At 43.6% G+C, this 23,001-nt stretch overlaps 1 protein-coding gene across 1 annotated transcript in view; it reads left to right on the plus strand.

Annotated features, from left to right (window-relative positions):
• Positions 1 to 23,001, plus strand: part of adgra1b (adhesion G protein-coupled receptor A1b) — a 359,394-nt gene that overhangs the window by 330,760 nt on the left and 5,633 nt on the right. Inside the window, exon 15 of the mRNA XM_078223476.1 lies at positions 3,496 to 3,641. Within this exon, the coding sequence (XP_078079602.1) occupies positions 3,496 to 3,641 (146 nt within the window). The remainder of the gene's footprint in view (positions 1 to 3,495; positions 3,642 to 23,001) is intronic.

A 23,001-nucleotide genomic window follows, 5' to 3' on the forward strand; every position in this document is an offset into this window, starting at 1 on the left:
GATTCACCACCCTCTGGCTGAAGAACTTCCTCCTCGTCTCAGTTTTAAAGGAGCGTCCCTTCACTCTGAGCTTGTGCAGAGAGGAGTTTGCTGTAAGAGAGAAACAGAGTAGCAGCAGGGAATTAGAGGCAGTCTGAGTTATAGACAGCACAATGAGCAAGGATATGTAAAAGTCATGGAAAGAGTGGCAGACGCACAAACATAGACAAGCATTAGACTATAGGCACTGTTACACAAACATAGACAAGTATTAGACTATAGGCACTGTTACACAAACATAGACAAGTATTAGACTATAGGCACTGTTACACAAACATAGACAAGCATTAGACTATAGGCACTGTTACACAAACATAGACAAGTATTAGACTATAGGCACTGTTACAGGAAGGGACACTTGATCTTTATTTTAAAACACATTTGTGCATGTACAGTGCTAGAAGAGACCTCCAAGCTTGAAAGATATTGGGCAGGATCTTGGCCAGAAAGTCGTGAATCTCGCCGGCGAGATTGCGATCTCCAATTATTTAAATGTAATTAATCAACCCCCTCGCCAGATTTTCCCCCCTCACGACATCACGTTGGCGACGTTTACAACAGGTTCACCCAGATGGGAACCTGTTGAGGGAATCTTCCCCGGGGACGCAAATGTTAGTATAGCCACCGGGGGAGAGGGACGATGCTGCCTGGCACTGCCCTGGCACCAGTTGGCAGTGCCAGGTTGCTAGGGCAGTGCCAACTTGTACCAGGGTGCAGTGCTGGGGAGGGCCCTAAGGGAGCCACATGTGAGGGGACCCATCTATTTGTGGTGGTCGGGCAGCAAACACAGAGAACGATGGGAATGCTTGCGATAATTGAGGGGGAGGGGGGGATGGGGGGTGAAGTCGGGGATGGCCAGAGGTGCAGTTGGGGGGATGCCAGGGATAATTACGGGGTGGGTCAGTAAGGGATGGGGATACTGGCGATGATTGGTGGGTGGGGGGATAGGATGGGAATGCCGGGGATGATCACAGGGTCGGGCCACATAATTGCGTGGTAGTGGGGGTAGGGGGAGAGTAATTTTTGTGTCGCTGGTCAGGGCGCCCTTTAAAAAGGGCACCCTGAGCTCAGCATTGAGCTGGTTACCCGAGCCAAGAATCCCCACCTCGCCAGACTGACAACACAAGCCGTGCCCTGTTTTTTTGCAGTTAAAGCGATAAGATCTGGAGAGAAAAGTGGTCAGTGAAGCTGGAGAACTCCACACCAGTTTTCTCACCAGGACCGACACTCTGCTAAATTCTCATCAGATTACACCCATGGGTTGGTGTTTTGTGTTCCTGTTTGTAGCGGACATGAAAAGTCACGGGAGCGCAAAATGCCACAAAAGACCCAAAAATGCTATTTACAGCGGTGGGATTTCATGTTTTGATTGTCCCTGACCCCTTCCCCATCCATGACATAACGGAATCCCAATGTTGAGCTGGGGGAGGCGCAGGCCCAGGGGCGGGTTGGGGGAGGATGGCTGTTGCATGAGGGGGTGTTCCGGGGTGGGACAGTGTTCCGAGGCGAGTGAGGGTGGGGGGTGTCCCATTGGGGTGGAGGTTATCTTGGGTGGGAGGAGATCTTTTTTTGTATTGTGACTTTTTTCAATCTTTTAAAACCTATGTCGCTGGAGGGACGGGCAGTCAGAGCCAGCGTTACATCGTTGACCGGCTCCTTCACATTCTTACGGCTATCAGCCGAGCGATTATGGCAGAGAAAGTTGCCATCGGGGCCAATAGCTCCCACTCCCTTTTTCACATCCACTGCGCCGCTGCTGAAAAATGGGAAAATTCCATCCGTTGAATACAAAAATAACTTCCAAAACACCGTGCAATTAACAGACTCATCAACCGTTATCTTGATGCCTCTAACACAGAGGGTTGGCCGTGCATTTCTTTTTTGGCTGTAAAGTTGACAGGTGTACACAGGTTATTAAAACAAAGTTTCATCTGGCTGTTAATTGGGCCTGGCCTGAAGGAATGCATGCACGACTTTCAAGGTCACTACTATCAAAGTAATTTAGCTGAAAATGATGCACTAAGCTTATCAACTTCTGCAATACATTGGCTGCATAATGATCGTGAACAGAACTGTTTGCAATGCAAATCACATACACAGGCTTTTATACACACAGCTCCTTTCCCTTACTGCGTTCATTCTGTATATTACAGTTTCAGATATCATGCCACATTTTGCTAATCTCCCAAAATGCCAACATATAAAGTCTTGTATTTATTTGTGCATACTGCTGGCGGAAAAAATTCTTAAATCCCAGTAATTACTCTTTTTCCATTATGTTAACAAGATTCTGCACATGCAATTTAAGCAATCTTCGAACAAAATGAAAAGACTTTAAATACCAATGCCCCAGTGAAATACATACTTACAAATGCTTGCACAGACATCAAACTTTGGTTGCAATGCTGCATTGCTCACAAAGGACTCGATGACTGGTTTCCAAACACAATGGCTCTGAAAATGCCCCAGACGTCCCAGCAGTTATGCTGGAATCCTGCTTGTCAGCGCCCTTCAAGACTGACCCTGCTGGAGTTTTTGTGATCAGTGGAAGGACAGTGGAGCCAGCAGGTCACTGTGTGGAGCCAGCAGGTAGTTGGATCACAGCAAGTGAGGGTCCACGACTTCCACTGGTACTGGAAACTTCAGCGACTGGTCACCCTCTGTGGATGGCGCTTGTCCCCACCCGAGAGCAACCTTAACCAGGAAATTAATCAGAGAATTTGTTTTTAATGAGATCAGTGGCTGCCTTCTGGAAGCTGCTTTGTCTGGATGAGTGTTTAGGCTTCCATATAGAGACTGAAGAAGGGTAATGCTATTGCCCTCATGAGGGGTGGCTAGAAGCTTTGTCCCTTTAAAAAGCCGCGTGGGAAAAGCCCATGTTTGAGTCGGACCCAACACAATCGGATCCCAGCTTTTTTCTGAATGTTTTAACCAAATTCCAGCCATGATCCAACAGCTGTAAGGAAGAATAGTCCCATAGATTTGGCCCCTGTTAAAGATCTGCAGTGAGTTTTTCATAAATATGTTTAAGGAACCATTATTTAAAAATGTATTCTGCAGTTGAACCGAATCACAAGTGGCAGAGACAGCGAGGAACTAATGTATTCACGATGTGATTCTTATGAATGATAAGAAACAGATCTTAAAAACAGATTCCACTATTTGCCAATTTAAATTATACATGGAGATTCATTCAAATTGTGCCCTCTGAGCAATGCTCCAGATATTCAATCTCTTCCCAAGAGACTTCTTAAAAATAAAAGGCAGCAGGAACAGCTTCTCATTCTAATATCCTCTAATTACGAAGAGAACAAGAATTTTATAATGTGCAGTGGCACCACAGAGGGGCTTTTTTTTGCATGACAAAGTCATTTGTATTCATTAGACTTACCACAAATACCTATATTGGCTTTCTCTGTTTCTGCTTGTATAACGCTGATTGTCTTTATGTTTTAGGTCGGGATTGTTTTACACTATTCCACCCTATCTACAGTCTTCTGGATTTGTGTCACTGCCAGGAACATTTACAAGCAAGTGACAAGAAAGGTCCCTCAGTACCATGATAGTGACCAGCAGCCACACTCCCAGCAACCCATGTTGCGGTAAGGATTAATGCATGTCAGGTCCTTCTAAGAGACAGCAGCATACCATTTGTATTGATGATCATGAGCAGAATGTAAAGGCAGTTAACAGACAACTTGAAGTCTGAGAAGCATTTAGCAGAGAGGGATTTTGTTCCATTTGTGTCTGTGTGCTTTTATCCCTGCTTTTATTTTAACACTTCCTCTCCATCTATGTGGTCCCCTCCATACTGTGGACCAGCACAAATAGAGAGGTTGCAATACCACCATGTTGTCGTGACTACTCACCATTTTCAATATAGTGTTTGCATAAGGAACACCACATTAAAGGACACTATTCATTTCAGTCAGTATCAGTGGGAAAAGGGTAATTAGACCAGCGTGTGGAAGGGGAGTGACTAGAGATGCAGGTGGAGGCATTGTTAGGGGAGATGCAGGAAGAGCGGGCGAGAGGTGTCTGAGAAAGAGGCAATTGAGGAGGTAGGGAGAGAGGATAATGAGGAGGGGGCAGGAAGGAGAACAAGAGTGATGGGGGAAAGAGAAGGATAAGAGGGAAATGGAGGAAGCAAAATGAAGATGTCCTAGTGAGAGGGCTGAGCGGACACAGGGAAAGGCAGGCAAATGGAAACAATATACAGGGTCAGAGGGAAACTGCAGTCAGTGGGGTGGGGTGAGGGGAGAAGGGTGTGGTGTTCATGGGGCAAGGAATGAGCAGCCAGCAGCTACTTTGGAAGAGGAATTGCTGCCTGCATGGAAATGCATGCCAATGGGAGCTTGATCCGAGTGAATCAAGCCCAGTTTATGACTTAAATAAAGGCAAAATACTGCGGATGCTGGAATCTGATGAAGGGTCATCCTGACTCTTTGGCTCTATTCTCTCTCCACAGATGCTGTCAGACTTGCTGAGATTTTCCAGCAGTTTATGACTTAATGCTCAGGATGGAATGATAGGTTTCCTTGCTTGCGTTAAGGTGGAGTGGAGGTGGGGGAGGGGAGGGGTGACTTCTAGGTCACAGAATTGAGGTGGGGGTAATTTCTCACCAGATGGGGATAGGAAGTTTTCGGTTTTGTTTCTCATATTTCTTTCTCACGGGTTTTGCTCAGTTACACTCTTCTTGCAGATTTCAATTCTAAGATTATTTCAGGCTGTTCTTCATTTTCCTTGTGGAGGGAGGGGTTTGGGAGGGAAAATGTGCTCCGCCCTTTCCCGCTGTTTCTCACTCAGTCTCTCTGCAAATGTTAATGTTTATTATTTTTGAAGATTCTACATTATTCACTTTTCTCTACCCCACTTGAAGTGCCACTGTGCGCAACAATTTTACAATGTGTCCTGTGTGCAAAGGGGTTTAATTGCATCTGTTTACTGATTACTTGTTTTGCTTTATGTTTCAATGTGAACCAGCATCAGTGGATTACAATCACTCAAGCTAATGTATAGTCTTACCAGCGTCTGTTGACATGACTTGCCGCTGCCACAAATGCTATTCCATTTGAGGGATGCAGATGTGAATTAGTTCAAGTTGCCCAGCTGTGCTGTCACCTAACATTAGACGGAGCATTATTTGGTTCACTTTGTCACGGGACCGCCCCACTGCTGGTGTTATTCCTTTGGAATTCTGAGACCAACCTTAAGGTTTAACCGCAACATTAAATTCCATTGGGTATAAACTTTGACTCAAATACAAAGCAGAACCTTCTAGCAAATTAAATTACACATAGTGCAAAGGTCACCCCTTGGTAATTATTTTGCAAGTCACCAGCCATAAAATGGTGAATGTACTCGCTGTGTTCTTGTGACAATTCACCAGATTCTATGGTAAGGTAAATAACGTCAAGTATTACAATATTCAATGCATTTTGCTTCACTGTAGGCACTGTCTTTCCCCCTTTGCCTAATTTAGGGTTTTCTTCTAATCCTCTACTGTTTAATTTTCTCATGTTCAAAGTTACAGGGGATTTTTCTTTTATCTTCATGGTGTGAAGCAAAATGGTTCCCACTGGAGAAGATTGGGGACAATATAATGCTACCCACTAAGACGTAGATTTAATGTGTTTAAATGCTGTTGTTGCCAAGATATTTCCTTAACGATCTCTCACTTGATGATAGTACCATCGGGCTATATCTTCAGGGGCTAAGGAAATTTATAGAAAAGAGTTCATTAAAATCAGACCTAACATTTGCACAGAAGTACAGACACTTGGCAACTCGTAAGCAATATTGATTTTTAGACTCATAGAAACTAGAAGCAGGAGAAGGCCATTCGGCCCTTCGAGCCTGCTCCGCCATTCATCTTGATCATGGCTGATCATCAAATTCAGTATCCTGATTCCCCGCTTCCTCCCCCCGCCATATCCCTTGATCGCCTTAGCCCCAAGAGCCACATCTAATTTCTTCTTGAAGTCACACAACATCTTGGCCTCAACTGCTTTCTGTGGTAGTGAATTCCGTACATTCACCACTCTCTGGGTGAAAAGATTTCTCCTCACCTCAGTCCTAAAAGATTTTCCCCTAATCCTCAAACTATCATCCCTCGTTCTGGACTCCCCCACCATCGGGATCATTCTTTCTGAATTTGCCTAGTTCATGTGTTAGCGTAAATTGCTACTCGTGTAGTACAGGAAGCAGAGGTGGTGATTGTTGGAAAGGAGGCACTCTATTATTCATGCAATCTCCCACTCTCATCATCAGTATTTAATGAAACCAATGTGTTGTGGCTTTTTTCAGATGCATTGCCCAATACGTAAGCTCCTATTCTGTACTTGATATTGTTTCTTCCTCATTTTCTTTTTAGTTTTGGCATCAGTTATAATTTCTCACTTGTTCCTACGTGAGAGAGGGAAGCTATTGTAACTAATACCATGCCAGAATTTTAGTCCATGGGCAGAAATTTCAATTTCTCATATTTTTGACAATGTTGTGATACTTGCAGTAAATGAATCAGACATGCGCCATCATGCTTTTGAAATTTGTGAGTTGCAGGAAGTGTTTTATCTAGCACTGATATTCGTGGCTGGTGCCCCTGACTCTCTTTCATGCATCACAACGTTGTGAATATCAAATTTCACCGTCGCTTTCACAGAAAGTTAAAGAGGCAGCCAAAACATTAACGGCTGAGATTATCATTCCTTTAAATGCCTGCGTTCATGAATAACTCAGTGAATTTTTACTTTGTCAACTGTTCTTCTTTCAATCATTCACACACAGGAAAATCCTCAAAGAAATATTGGAGATGTTCATTATACAAAACAAGCTGTAAAAGGAGAGAAATACTTGTCCCATTTCTTAAACAATTTGAGTTCTCCATGTAGACCAGATTCTCATCAGTTTTGCGATCATCTCTGGATATCCAGAGTCTGAATTCAGTATCCCCTTTTGGGGTCATGTTTATTGATTCTGAACTGATCAAGTGTCTTTATACCAGTCGAAGGGAACAAAGTAATTAGTAAGGCTGCATTCCATTCGCAACCTTCGTACAGAGCTTGGGTTTACCATGTCCCAGGTGAAAGGCATCTCCTGTGCCAAAACCACCCACTACTCCAAAGTCCAAAGATGTGCAAGTTAGGTGGATTGGCCATGCTAAATTGCCCCTTAGTGTTCCAAGATGCATAGGTTTGGAGAATTAGCGGGGTAAATACGTGGAGTTACAGGAATAGGGCATGGGTAAGATGCTTTGTTGGAGAGTTGGTGCAGACTCGATGGGCTGAATGGCCTTCTTTTGCACTGTAGAGATTCTATGATTCCAGGGCTATCCCAGAGGGCAAAAGATAATCAAGGACTCCTTTATCCCAGCACCTCTTTCCCATTCCATGCTCACCTCTATAAACAAGTGTGAGGAGCTTGTGGTTTTCTCTACCAATGCAATAAAGCCATCCATTCATCTGCCTATGGTACTTCCTCATTTCTCCCTTGTCGAACCAACTAAACCTTCCTCCAATTCATTCTTACCACAGCTCACTTTAATGAGTATCTATCCTGATTTCTTGGCTCTTGCGCGATTTTACCGGCCCGCTCCGCCCATCAATGGGCGGGCCGGGATGTGCCGGCAAAATCCCAGCCCTTGTCACTGGCCGTGCCTTCAATGGGTCCTTGCGTGGCTGATGAGCCTGATCTTAAAGCTACATCACCGGCCACACACTTGGCAGGACTTTCTGGCGGGTGGAGTCGGTCCTTGGACCCAAGATCACTGGCATTACCTTCTCAGGCTCCTTTTCCAAACCTCCTCTTGCTGTCGGGTGTTCTTGAAGAATTGTGTCCCTTCAAACAGGAGGTCTCCAAGTAGGTTTCTTCTGAGCAAGGGTCTCCCAGGCGTTGACATCTATGTTGCATTTCTTGAGGTGAGTCTTTAGAGGGTCTTTGAAGTGCTTCCTTTGTCGAACTAATACTAAGTGGAAAAAGATAAAATAAATTAACTCAAAACAAAGACTCAGGAGTATGTGGGTAAAACAGATGATAGGAGAGTATCCTTTCTGTTAATTTAGGTAAAAGAAGGTCATAAATTAGCTTTTGCCAGACAAAAATACAGTACATGATGTGACTAGAGGAAGGATTATGTGTGATACAAAACATTCTTCAAGAAATACATGTCAGCATTGAAAGCTAAGGTCAAGTCACCTCAACAACTTTGCAAAGCTGCCAACTTGAGAAAGCCCTGATTTAGAACCTTTTATGAGATCAAGTTATAATGTAGACTTGTAATTTAATCAACAAATATGCCCAATACTGTTTGAATAATATTAATAGGGAAAATGTAAATCAATAAAGTTAAAGGACGTTATTCAGTACATTTTCCAGTATTATTGATTATGCACTGCTGTGTACAAATTGGCTGCGATGTCAAATAGTGCCTGTATTTCAATGTTTGAAAAGTAATTCATTGGTTATAATGTTTTTCTTGTTTTCTCTTGTTTTTCTTAATTCATTCTTGCAACTTGTGTATCACTAGCAAGGTCAGCATTTGTAGTCCATCTCTAATTGTCTTTGATAAGGTGATGGTGCGCTGCCTTCTTGAACCATGGTAATCCTTGTGTTGTAAGTACACCCAAAGTGCTATTCAGCAGGGAGTCGCAGGTATAGATCTGCATAGCAACAGCAGTAGCAAGTATTGAAAGGGGATGATGAGATATGACCTTTCCCAGTAACGAGATTAGGAGACAGAATGAGGTGTAAATAGCTATCATCAGGAAACAGCTTACCTAGACAACTAAGAGATCAGGGGAGCTTTGCAGATGCTAATTTCGAGAGTCACAGAATGTGAGGGATGCAGACAGCTCAAATACACAAAGGGGAAAATCACAGAGGAACCTGGGTATAATTGCCAGAACCTGCAGAAGCAAGCAGTCTAATTAACATCTCACAACTGAGAGGCCATTTTTACATTTAACAGCCAAGGAGGTATTGTAACATCTAAGAGCTGGAGAGGCCAGTTTTACAGCTCAGATTCTGAGAGGCCTATGAACTCTTTAAGCCAAGGTAGTGTAGAAACCTTCTCAAAGGCAGATTAAGTATCTTCACTGAACCAGGAAAAGACATTTCGCAGACTCAATCGTCCACCTCGTATTGTGTGGTAACTATAAGATGGACTGGAATCATCTAATTTGGAAGTTGTTTGGGAACAGAGAGGTCTTAAGGAGTTCAGAGATTGAAGATATATCCATTTTGGAACAAGGAGTAATTTCTATATAAACTGTGTGTGTCTTTAGGAGTCTATAAATACTTAATTGTCTCAGAGTGTTATAGTCCTAGTCATATGCATTTGTCTTTTCTTTAGTTTAATAAATAGTCTTCAGTAATTGTTACACAATGACTGACTAGTTATTCTCGTTAAGGGTTTCTTGTGACTCTCACACTATTCCAAGTCAAAACTATACACCACCATGGAATAGTGTTTAAAGTTGTGACGCCCTCACATAAAATATCCATGTGGTTCGTAACAGTGACGCTAAAGGACTACCAAGCCAGGATAGTGTGCAACTTGGAAGGGTGTTGCCTTGATCTTCTCGGTGCTTGAAGCTATGGGTTTGGAAGTTGATGCACCATCAATCAAGAAAAGACTAGTTTGTATGCAAGAACAAATAGGCTTTTATTAGCAAAAGACTTGGAGCACACCCATGTCGATGAACTGGTCCAGACTGAGGCAGGGGGTGGGGAGCAGTCGCCTTTATACCTGGACCAGGAGGGGGAGGAGTCCCCGGCAGGGACGTGTCCAGGCATGTCACACACACAGGCAATAAGCTAACAGTGGTTTACCACAGAAGTGTAGACTGAGTGGTCACGTGAGAACATAATGACCTGGCTCCAGGGAAGGTCACATGGTGGGAGCGCGGGAATCAATTATCCCCGGCATCACGGGCAGATCACACATGCTGAATATAGCTGTTGACTTCAACAATAAACTATCTTTGCACAAAGTCCTTGATGTCGGTGATTTAAGGAACCCACAACATTCTACAGAAAGGTTCTGTTGAAGGGGCCGTGGCAGGTTGTTTGTAGATGGTACACACTGATGTCGCTGTGGAGTAAGTGAAGGTTAAGGTGGTGGATTGGGTGCCAATGATGTGGGTAGCTTTGTCTTAGTATTTTCAAAAATCCTGAGGACGTGACAGGCATGTGGGTGTTGCACTTAGAAATGGAAATTGGTAAAACCTTTACAGAAAACTGTTTTCCATTTTAAAATAAATTAATGATTTTATATTTTGAAACAACCTCTTCCCAGCAACGGAAAATAATCTTTTAGTGGTGAGGGATTAATTAATTTTTCTATTTCAGAAAATTGCCTAATAAGAACTGGTGAATGCTGTCTTAGTTACTTACAGATCACTATCATCTGGATGCTAGGAAGCTAATTAAAGTTGTACATATGCATTCTAAATGATGGTGCCCTCCTCCGTACATGCCAGCTGGTGGTGCATTATTAATTTTTAGGTTAAATATTTTTGTATTCATGCTAATCTTCAGCATTTTTATACTTGACAGATGTTTTTGTTTCTTCCACCAGACCTTCAGTTCCTTAAAAATAATTATTTTACATCCAGCCCCTGACCACCTATTCAATCCTCTCAGGATCCTACTCGCACATTGTACTCGCATTGTACTCCTCCCAATTCATTGGGACAATTTCTTTCAACCACAAGCCTCCCAGTTCACACACTTTTGAGCCCATCTGATTTCTGCTTGATGTTCTTTCAGACTTGTCTACCCCCCACCCCTCCCCCCACCACCCCGGTTCATACTGCCACTCTTCTCTCTCTTATTCCTTTAATTCATTCATGTACTCGATACCCCCCCCCTCCCCCAACATACCAACATAGGTCCTCCTGCTGGTTTTCTTCCTCCACCTTCGCCCCATTCAAACAAACAGGCAAGCTCCCACCATGACAGTTCGTGCTGACCTTCTTTATTTCTCTTACCTCCAAACTACCACATTTAGAGTCATAGAGGTTTACAGCATGGAAACAGGCCCTCCGGCCCAACTTGTCCATGCTGCCCTTTTTTTTTTAAAACCCCAAAGCTAATCCCAATTGCCCACATTTGGCCCATATCCCTCTATACCCATTGTACCCATGTAACTATCTAAATGCTTTTTAAAAGACAAAATTGTACCCGCCTCTACTACTACCTCTGGCAGCTTGTTCCAGACACTCACCACCCCCTCTGTGAAAAAATTGCCCCTCTGGACACTTTTGTATCTCTCCCCTCTCACCTTAAACCTATGCCCTCTAGTTTTAGACTCCCCTACCTTTGGGAAAAGATATTGACTATCTAGCTGATCTGTGCCCCTCATTATTTTATAGACCTCTATAAGATCACCCCTCAGCCTCCTACGCTCCAGAGAAAAAAGTCCCAGTCTATCCAGCCTCTCCTTATAACTCAATCCATCAAGTCCTGGTAGCATCCTAGTAAATCTTTTCTGCATTCTTTCTAGTTTAATAATATCCTCTCTATAATAGGGTGACCAGAATTGCATACAGTATTCCAAGTGTGGCCTTACCCATGTCTTGTACAACTTCAACAAGACATTCCAACTCCAGTATGCAATGTTCTGACCAATGAAACCAAGCATGCGAATGCCTTCTTCACCACTCTGTCCACCTGTGATTCCACTTTCAAGGAGCTATGAACATGTACCCCTAGATCTCTTTGTTCTGTAGCTCTCCTCAACACCCTACCATTAACTGAGTAAGTCCTGCCCTGGTTCAATCTACCAAAATGCATCATCTTGCATTTGTCTAAATTAAACTCCATCTGCCATTCGTCAGCCCACTGCCCCAATTGATCAAGATCCCGTTGCAATTGGAGATAACTTTCTTCACTGTCCATTATGCCACCAATCTTAGTGTCATCTGCAAACTTACTAACCATGCCTCCTATATTCTCATCCAAATCATTAATATAAATGACAAATAACAGTGGACCCAGCACTGATCCCTGAGGCACACCGCTGGTCACAGGCCTCCAGTTTGAAAAACAATTCTCTACAACCACCCTCTGGCTTCTGTCAAGAAGCCAATTTTGTATCCATTTCGATACCTCACCCTTGATCCCGTGAGATTTAACCTTATGCAACAACCTACCATGCGGTACCTTGTCAAAGGCCTTGCTAAAGTCCATGTAGACAACATCAACTGCACTGCCCTCATCTACCTTCTTGGTTACCCTTTCAAAAAACTCAATCAAATTTGTGAAACATGATTTTCCACTCACAAAGCCATGCTGACTGTCTCTAATCAGTACTTGCATCTCTAAATGCCTGTAGATCCTGTCTCTCAAAATACCTTCCAACAATTTACCCACCACAGATGTGAGGCTCACTGGCCTGTAGTTCCCAGGCTTTTCCCTGCAGCCCTTTTTAAACAAAGGCACAACATTTGCCATTCTCCAATCTTCACGCACCTCACCCGTGACTATCGATGATTCAAGTATCTCGGCGAGGGGATCCGCAATTTCCTCCCTAGCCTCCCACAATGTCCTGGGATACACTTCATCAGGTCTCGGAGATTTATGCGTTTTAAGACTACCAGCACCTCCTTCTCTGTAATATGTACACTCCTCAAGACATCACTATTTATTTCCCCAAGTTCCCTAACATCCATGCTTTTCTCAACAGTAAATACTGATGAGAAATATTCATTTAGGATCTCACTTATCTCTTGTGGATCCGCACAAAGATGACCTTGTTGATCCTTAAGAGGCCCTACTCTCTCCCTTTTTACTCTTTTGCCCTTTATGTATTTGTAGAAGCTCTTTGGATTCTCCTTTGCCTTATCTGCCAAAACAATCTCGTGTCCCCTTTCTGCCTCCTGATTTCTCTCTTAACTCTACTCCTACACTGCCTATACTCTTCCAGGGATTCACTTGATCCCAGCTGCCTATGCATGTCATGTGCCTCTTTCTTCTTCTTGACCAGGGCCTCAATATCCCGAGTCATCCAGGGTTCCCTACTTCTGCCAGCCTTGCCCTTCACTCTAAGAGGAATGTGTTTACCCTGAACCCTGATTAACACACTTTTGAAAGCGTGCCACTTACCAGACGTCCCTTTGCCTCCCCACAGACTCCCCCAATTAACTTTTGAAAGTTCCTGCCTGATACCATCAAAATTGGCCTTGCCCCAATTTAGAATTTTAACTTTTGGGCCAGACCTATCATTCTCCATAACTAAAAACCAATAGAATTATGCTCACTGGTCCCAAAGTGATCCCTTACTAACACTTCTGTCACCTTCCTTATTCCCAAGAGGAGGTCAAGTTTTGTCCCCTCTCTAGTCGGACCATCCATTGGTGGTTAATACTGTCACACTCACCCTGTTAATTAATATCAACACCATTTATTCCCCCTCCCTTTCTTCCTCTTCCACTTGAAAGTTTATTCGCTTGCTGCTGGGATTCATTGTTTCCACAATATTCTGCTTGGCATGTTGCAGTGATCAGCTGAGAAGGTCAGTCTCCATAGGCCATGGTGTTTTGGTGCCATAATTCACATGGTGCAAGTTGCAACCAGAAGAATGTGGATGTGGAGACAGATCATCGCGTGAATCGGTTAGCAGGGGAACAGGACTGTAACTGATAGTGACTTGATGCCACTTTTAAAAAAAGTGGATGATGTTAATGTACAACATCAGCTGCAAGGATAGCCACACAACAAATTCCCAGATCACACCGCTTGCTACCTGATCCAACCCTCTTCCATGTCACCTCAGAATGGGGTAAGAAGTTTAACAACACCGCGTTAATGTCCAACAGGTTTATTTGGTAGCAAAAGCCACACAAGCTTTCGGAGCCTTAAGCTCCTTCTTCAGGTGAGTGGGAATTCTGTTCACAAACATTATGCCCTGTTTGTGAACAGAATTCCCACTCACCTGAAGAAGGAGCTTAAGGCTCCGAAAGCTTGTGTGGCTTTTGCTACCAAATAAACCTGTTGGACTTTAACTTGGTGTTGTTAAACTTCTTACTGTGTTTACCCCAGTCCAACGCCGGCATCTCCACATCATGACCTCAGAACGGGGCAGGCACTGTCCTTTCCCAGAGATGGTCAAGCACTATCCCCTCAGTATTGACCAAGCTTTGTCCCCTCAGGGTTCCCTCTCCCCTCAGGGTTCCCTCTCCCCTCAGGGTTCCCTCTCCCCTCAGGGTTCCCTCTCTCCTTGGGGCGCTCCGTCTCCTCGGGGCGCTCCGTCTCCTCAGGGCGCTCCGTCCCCTCAGGGCGCTCTGTCCCCTCAGGGAGCTCTGTCTCCTCAGGGCGCTCCGCCTTCTCAGGGAGCTCTGACACTCAGGGTGCTCTGTGCTCACAGGGTGCTCTGTCTCCCCAGGGCGCTCTGTGCTCACAGGGTGCTCTGACCCTCAGGGCACTCTCTGCTCACAGGATGCTCTGTGTTCACAGGGTGCTCTGTCTCCTCAGGGTGCTCTGACCCTCAGGGTGCTCTGACCCTCAGGGTGCTCTGTTTATGCAGTCCTTGCTCTTGGCCATTGCAAGCTGAACGTAGGAATTCCTGGGAGAACAAATAGTCCAATAGCATGCTGCAATCAAATTCACTTCCATTGGCAACAAAACCCAACACAACGCTGCAGAGGAGGAATGTTTGTGGGGAGTGGGTAGCAGAGAAGGTTCACCAGGAGGAAAGAGAGAAAATGAACGAGTGAGAAGAGAGAATATGAATGAATAGCAATCAAGGGAATGGAGCAGTGAAGGGGAGGATGAAAGAGGCAGAAGTTGGGAACAATGCTTTTGTGAAGAGGAAGAAGAAAAGGATAAGCTAGATGGAGAGTTTTAGAATAGGAGAGCAAGCACAGAGCGTGGCAGCGTGAGTTAATAGATACTCGGGCAGGTGAGTGCCAGTATGAACCCAATAAAAAAAGAGTAGGAGCTTGAACTGAGGAGCAAGAAAAGGATACTTGCATAAATTGATGCAAGAAATTAATAACCATCCTTTAACTGCAGTCGGATGTATTTTACAATTATATAAGAAATAAAGGTTTCAAGGAAGGATCGTGGACTGGAAGTAAATGAGATCCGTAGCTGTGCCAACGTGTTGGCTGGGGTGCACTGCATTCTAATATATGTGCATGCAATCTTTGACCTGCTTTCACATAGATTAAACTAAAATTGGCAATAAATGGAGAAAATAGTTCATTTGCCAGTCGCACAACATTAAATGCTACAGATCTCTGCTGTTGGTGTGAAATTTGAGTCATCTGTTGGTCCTCCTTAAGTGTTCTTCAATAGCAATAAATATTCTAATAGCATGCCCTGGTCTAACTGTGTTTGGCTGGAATCCAATCTCGTAGAATCAAACAGTTGGATGCAGTTTAAATGCATCCTTGGATAATGAGCTGACTTCCCTGCAATGTGCTTCAAGGATATAACTTCCTGACCCAGAGGTGAGACTGCTCCAGACCAAGCAGGTGACAAGTCGAGGATACAAACTGGCACTTGTTTTCCTCGTACTAATTTCTGAAATTTGAAAGGCTCTCATTTCAAACAGGAGAATCAAAAACAAATTTTAATGCCTGAACGCTACAGCTAATAATCTGTTCTCCCTGTTCTTAAGGAGATAGGGATTCAATCCGCTTGCAGCGCTGTAAGTGCAGAGTGATCATTTCTGTTCAGTCAAGGACTGCTAACTCATAAGCTGAACTGGATGGTAAATGTAAATGCTTGCAGATGGGTGACTCCCAAGGATACTGAAGGTTATTAATTTATTAACTGCAGATTTCAGAGTAGATATCACTGAACACTGCACATGTATTGATTTGCTTATTCATTCAGTACTTCATTGCTAAATTCAGTGGATTTTTGCACAGTTCTGCTGAACAGCACCATTTGGCATCATTCTCATTTGTATGTGTATAGAATGAACTTGGGCTGCAGTAAGTATCCTCAGGATTAATATGGGGAGTGAGTGAATTGGTATTTCCATAAATATATATATATATGTAAAGACAAGAGATAATTGTTATCCAGTAGGTGAGGCGCTTCATCCCAGGCTAGGAGCTGCAGGGAAGCCCAATTCCTGACATCAGGTTTATATGGAGTGGTGGGAGGGGTTTGTAGTATAAGGGTCTAGCACATAAAGAGTTAACATGAGACTGAGTGCAGTACCACCCACACAGTGAGACAAGGGTGCACATGACCCACACTTAGGCATCAGCATAGTTTTGAGCAGAGCTATGAATAGAAGTAAGCATGGAGACAGCTCCTAGGTAAGGATTTTACTGGATCTATGTGTATAGTTTCTAGTAGTTAATGATTACTTGCTGTTGAACTACCAAAGACTACAAATACCTTAATAAGACCGGCCAAATTATACCCAACATGGTGGCAGCGAGTGGAGCAACTCACAATCTCACAGAGACTGCAAAAGAAAATTCAAATCTTGGAAAACTGTAGAAAAAATATCAAAGAAGCATTCTGACTTGAAGAAAAGTTCAAGTAGCGAAGGCACAGAAGGAAATTGCCAGAAGATGGCCCCAAAGAAATGCTTGGAAGCTGAAGGCAAACATTAAATTTCTTACTGCGGCCTTAAAGACTCCATTGAATCCCTTGGAAGTCCAGCTTCCATACCCAGAGTGTGTAGACTCAGCACACCCATCGGGGGCAGGCTAAAATTAAAAAATTACATTTTAAAATTTCTGGACAACACAGGTCCTTAAAAAAAAGTTAAATACTGCAGTTTTCAGAAGTTGCCATTTAAATCGCAGCTTGAGAAACTTGGTTTCCAATTCAGTGCCTGAACACATGGTGGACAAGCTTGCTCTGAACAAAGCAGGGGGGAGAAAATTAGTTAGAAATTAATTTTGATTGAATAGACAGCTTTAAAATCCCAGCCGAAGCCGGGATTCAACGCTGCCAAGATCTGAGAACATCGTGCTAAAACGGGGAAGAATCTGACCAGTTGATCCAGGCAACCATTGATGAAAAGCTTTAAATGCTGAGATTGAAAATGCCATTACTGCGTGAGCCCACCAAACCTGGCAGGGAAAACCCCTTGTGAAGAAATGTACAGTGATGCCATCTTGGAATCTTTTTGAAACCCCCTTAAAGCTGAACCAGCAATTTAAAAATTTTAACCAAGAATCAGAAATCCGCTCTTCCAGATCAATATGGACTTATCCAAGGCACAGATCAATCACAAAATTGGGGACCCTGGAGATAGAAATACCTTGGATACATGATTGCTTTAGGTCTGGATAAAAAGACAGAAGCAAAACAAGTTAACACACTGCTTTATTCAGTCGGCTCAATAGCTGATGATATGAAAACTAGACAAAGAATCAATGGATCATCTGCAAAATTTGATGAAGTTTTAAAATTATTTAAGACTAAGGGCTAAATTTAACAAACGTGTCCAACAGCCAGGAGAACCTGTCACCTCCTTTAGTAATGAGCTGTACAAAATGGTTGAAAGTTGTGATTATGGTGACCTGAAATTTGAGCTAATCAGGGATAGAGAAGTTGTAGGAGTGGTGGACAATGGACTCTCCTACAAGCTTCAGGCGAAGGAAGATCTAACCGTTGAGAAAGCCATCCAGATTGTCAGGCAATCTGAAATCCTTTTGCCACAGAGATCTATATTAAGGGGAGAAGGTTCAATGTAAACTCCACTGCCCAGTCAGTGAAACAGCAGAGAAACAAACCCTCCAGGCCCAAAGGAAGCAGTACCCTAAATGACCAGTAGATTGACCATGTCAGCACTGCGGTGCAACTGCCTGTCCCACCCCTCCCCCGAGACATGATGAATGTCTCAATTTTAGCCCAATGTTTTCAATGCAACTGAATGGGAAACTTCGGAAAGCCATTCAAAGCCAAAACATTAAAATGCATAGAAGATCCCAAGAGGATTCATGTGGTCAACCATGCATCTTGGGAGACGTCAAAGATCCTGGATTTCTGTACTGGAACGTGGTTAGCTCGGATAATGGCCATCTCACAAATTTTAAGTTTGACATGGGAGCCAATATTACAATCTTTTTTTAAATTCCTTTGTGGGAGTTGGGTGTCTCTGGCTGGCCAACATTTATTGCCCTTGTTCAGAGGGCAGTTGAGAGTTAACCACATTGCTGTGGCTCTGGAGTCACATGTAGGCCAGACCAGCTAAGAACGGCAGATTTCCTTCCCTAAAAGACATTAGTGAACCAGGTGGGTTTTTCCGACAATCAACAATGGTTTCATGGTCAGCAGTAGATTCTTAATTCCAAATTTTTTTTATTGAGTTCAAATTCCACCAGCTGCCATGGCAGGATTTGAACCCAGAACATTAGCTGAGTCCTATTGGAAAAAAGGGATCATGGCTGAGAGAGCTCTAGCTACAAAGAACAGATGCAACACTTTATCAGCCTGGAGGAATTGACTTCCGGTCATATGCAGGATTCTGGAACTGTGAAGTTATGGCGGCAAAAAAATCTTTGAGCTGATGGACATCATTCGTAAACAGGTTTATTTCCCGCTTGAGCAGAGATACTTGTGTAACCCTGAATCTCCTCAAAATGGCAGATGATGTCAAGACAACCACTATTGTAAATGAACAGAACTGCAGGTTCCTGAGAGCCCCAACGAGGATGATTCTCTCGACTGGGAGTTCGGCTCTGAATTGTCTTCTCTCTTTGGAACAAGTTTATCCACTTTTGATACAGTTGCCAGAGGCCCCTCATTGATCAAACCAGCCAACTCGGATGGTTGTCACGACACCTAAAGTAAATGACAATCAAGTAAGGAACCAGCAACGAGAATATCCTCAACCTCTGGCTCAGCGTCAGTTGGAGAGAGAAACCCTGAGACCACAGAACAGACGTTGCAATCCACAGCCAGCAATGATGCTGGAACTCAGTAGCACGATCCATTGATGGCAGCACACGACACAACCAAACACAAAGATGAGCTTATTACCAAGTCACACCCTCACAACAGGAAGAGACATTTTCCATCCCAACATGCATCATGGTGAGCCGCACGAAGGAAGAGAAAAAAAGTCACGACAGAGCCAAGCCCCTAGCTCTTCTACCCCATAAAGAGTGGGATAAACTAACTGCCATCTATCACTACGATTGGGGAATTGACAAAGAGCAATCAGTGCCAAAGAATGGAAAAGGAGGATGGATGGACACCCAGATGTCAGAACAACCTTCATTTCAACAAAGTTTACCTGCAATGACAGAGCCCACCACTCCTCTGACAGGAGTGAGAGCAAGATATGGAAGGGTTATAAGGCCTTCAGACCGCCTGAACCTTTGAACTCTTAGACTTGAGGGGGCAGGGGAGATGGGGTAGTAGTTATGATATAAATACATGCAGTAAACTGGAATAACTTGTAAATATATTGGATAAAGACTTGTGGGGGGGGTGGTGCAGGTGTATTATAAGGGTCTGACACATAATGGGTTAATGCGGGACTGCGTAGAGTACCACCCACACAGTGATATAATAGAACATGTGACCCACACCTAGAGGTCGGTGTAGAGTTGGGCAGAGTCTGTAGGAGCAAGCAGGGAGACGACTCTTAGTTTAGACCTTTACTTTGCCTGTGTATATAGTTTCTGATAGTTAATAAATATTTACTGTTGAACTACCTAAGACTACAAATATCTTTATAGCCCTACCACACACCTGACAACAGTGTTTTGATTTTTGGAATGGGGGGAGCTTTGGCGATTGGGAGGAAACACTCTTGTTCCTATTGGCCCAGAAGGAATGCTCCCTTAGGATGTCAAAAATAAAATCAGAAACTGCTGGAAAGATTCAGCAGGTATGACTTATGTAGCAGCTTACTTCCATTCCGTTTTTGTATTCTGAACATCACTCTCCTTCCCTTTATGGTTGCAAATGTCATCTTCATAAAGAGGCAGTTATCTGAAACTGTTATCCTGATTACTGGTGACAGATAAATAGTGGTTCTCTTTCTGTGAAAGGGAGAAGGGGGGGGGAACATCTTGATTGTAATTGACTTTCAAAGACTGCTCTAAGATGGCTGGTAATTCATTTAGGTTTGATTCTGTAGTGCACAGCAGCAACACAATTTCAGAGAACGTTTTGAATTGATTGAATCATATGCCATTTATTCCTAGCCCAAATTAATTTACACCGTGAAACGAGGATTTTGTAGTGTCAAATAAAAATTATGGGGAATGAAAATAAATTCAACATTTTGAATTTTTGAATGTTCATGCTTACATTTTGGCCTTGGAATATGTAATTCTAAGGTATATAGTAATAAAGCTTTATAAAACTTTAGTTAGGCCGCACTTAAGAGTATTGCTTTCAGTTCTGGTTGTCACGTTACAGGAAGGATGGGGAGGCTTTGGAGAGGGTGCAGAAGAGGTTTACCAGGATGCTGCCTGGATTAGAAGGTATGAGCTATAAGGAGAGGCTGAACAAACCAGGTTTGTTTTCTCTGGAGCAACGGAGGCTAAAGGGAGACCCGATAGAAGTCCATAACATTATGAGAAGCATGGATAGGGTTGACGGTCAGAATTTTTTCCCCACAGTTGAAATGTCTAATACCAGGGGGAATGCACTTAAAGTGAGGGGGGGGGGGTTCAAAGGGGATGTGAGGGACAGATTTTTTACACTGAGAGTGATAGGTGTCTGGATCATGTTGCCAGGGGTGCTGGTGCAGGCCAATATGATAGCGGTGTTTAAGGGGCTTCCAGATAAGCACATGAATATGCAAGGAATAGAGGGATATGTACCGAGGGTAGGCAGGAGGGATTAGATTAATTTGGCGTCATGTTCAGCACAACTTCGTGGGCCGAAGGGCCTGTTCCTGTGCTGTACTGTTCTAAAGCTTTATTACTATGTTCTATGTTCTAAAGCACTTTGTGTTAATTTTCATAGAAATGTAGAATTCTTACAGTATAGAAAGAGGTAATTTGGCCCATCAAGCCTGCATGAAAACAATCCCACCCCAGGCCCTATCCCTGCAACCCCACGTATTTACCCTGCTAGTTCCCCTGCCACTAAGGGGCAATTTAGCATGGCCAGTCAACCTAACCAGCACATCTTTGAATTTTGTTTTATTCTTACATGGGATGTGGGCATCACTGGCAAGGCCAACCCATCCCTAATTGTCCTTGAACTGAATGGCTTGCTAGGCTATTTCAGAGGGGAGCTAAGAGTCAACCACATTGCTGTGGGTCTGGAGTCACACATAGACCAGACTGGGCAAGGTGGCAAATTTCCTTCTTGAAAATATATTGTGTTTTTACAACAATGATAGGTTCATGGTCACCGTTAAGGGGCGCTACTGTTGGCATGGCTGCATGAGTGGGAAGGAAGAAGAGTGAAAGAGGAATAGTGGTAGGAGATTAGATAGAGGAACAGAGAGGTGTTTCTGTGGCTATAGACCTGACTCCAGGGTGGTATGTTGCTTCCATGGTGCCAGAGTCAAGGATATCACAGAGCAGCTGCAGGACATTCTAAAGGAGGAGGGTAAACAGCCAGAGGTGATGGTTCACAGAGGTAGAAAGAGGGATGAGGCTCTGAAGGCAGAATTTAGGGAATTAGATAAAACGTTAAAAAGCAAGATCTCAGAGGTGATTATCTCCAGATCAGTGCTACGTGTTAGTGAGAGTAGAAATAGGAGGTCAGAGCTGATGAATGCGTAGCTGGAGAAATGGGTAGGGAGAGGGATTCAGGTTCCAAGGGCATTGGAACTGGGTCTGAGAGAAGTTGAATCTGTACAAGCCAGACGGTTTGCACCTCAATGAGACCAATCTCCTTGCTGGGAGGTTTGCTAGTACTCTCGGGGAGGGTTCAAACTGGTTTGGCAGGGGTTCGGGTACCTGAGGGTAGATTTCTAAGGGTTCAAATCAGAAAAAGTAATGGGAAGTAGAATATCAGGGTGAGTCTAGAAAGGTAGAAAATTAAAAAAAAGACAGGTTGGCAGTTCTCCGTAGTATAAACTTCAGTGAAAGGAGCACAGTCGTAGGTTTAAAGTGATTGCTAGAAGGATTAGAAGGGAGATGAGATAAAGAATTTTCACTCAGAGGTTTGTGGGGATCTGGAACTCACTGCCTGCAAGGGTGGTAGAAAAACTCCCAACTCATTTAAAGGTGACTGTATATTCACTTTGGTTACGGACCAAATACTGGAAAGTGGGATTAGGCCGGGTGGCTCATTTTTCAGCCAGCGCAGACACAATGGGTCAAGTGACCTGTTTCTGTGCTTTTAAAGTTCTATGATTACTCAGACAAACTTTCAATGCCAGATTTTATGAAGTGAATTTAAATTTTGCCAGCTGCCATGACGGAGTTTGATCCCATGCCACCGAGAGCATTAGCCTGGGCCTCTGGATTACTAGTCTAGTGATGTTACCACTATATCACTATCCTCCCCCTAAGTAGCTGGTAATGAAGTAATATTAAGAAGCATATAGTGCACTAAGGACAATGTTATCTGCCATCTTCCTTTCTCATAGGTGAAGAGCCCCAAGACCACTTACTACCACACAGGGCCACCTACATGGGGTGGGACACAGGACCACCTACATGGGGTGGGACGAGGGGACGGTGGCGAGAATATGTGCGAACATACTATTGTTTGACTAAAGGGTCCATCTTTCTTCAACACTGCCTTAACGAATGCAGAGGCCTTCAGCTGAATGGCTTTACAGGACTTTGAGAGGTCTATAGACCTGCCTCTTCAATGAAGAGCTATGCCAATTTGGCCAATAGTTCCTATTTCAAACATATTCTGTTCTAGCTATATTAATGAGAATTTATAAGGTGCAACAGACTATACTTGTATAATGTAATGACCAGAGTCTCATTTTTCAGGAATCTGCCCTGGGTGAATTTCCAATATCGTAATGTGATATTTAATATAATTTTGTAATTGCCAATTATCTGCAGGAGTACATGATTCATTTTACTTTTAATTCCATACTAATCTGTTACT

This window comes from Mustelus asterias, chromosome 11, assembly GCF_964213995.1.
Source record: "Mustelus asterias chromosome 11, sMusAst1.hap1.1, whole genome shotgun sequence".
Classification (NCBI taxonomy): domain Eukaryota; kingdom Metazoa; phylum Chordata; class Chondrichthyes; order Carcharhiniformes; family Triakidae; genus Mustelus; species Mustelus asterias.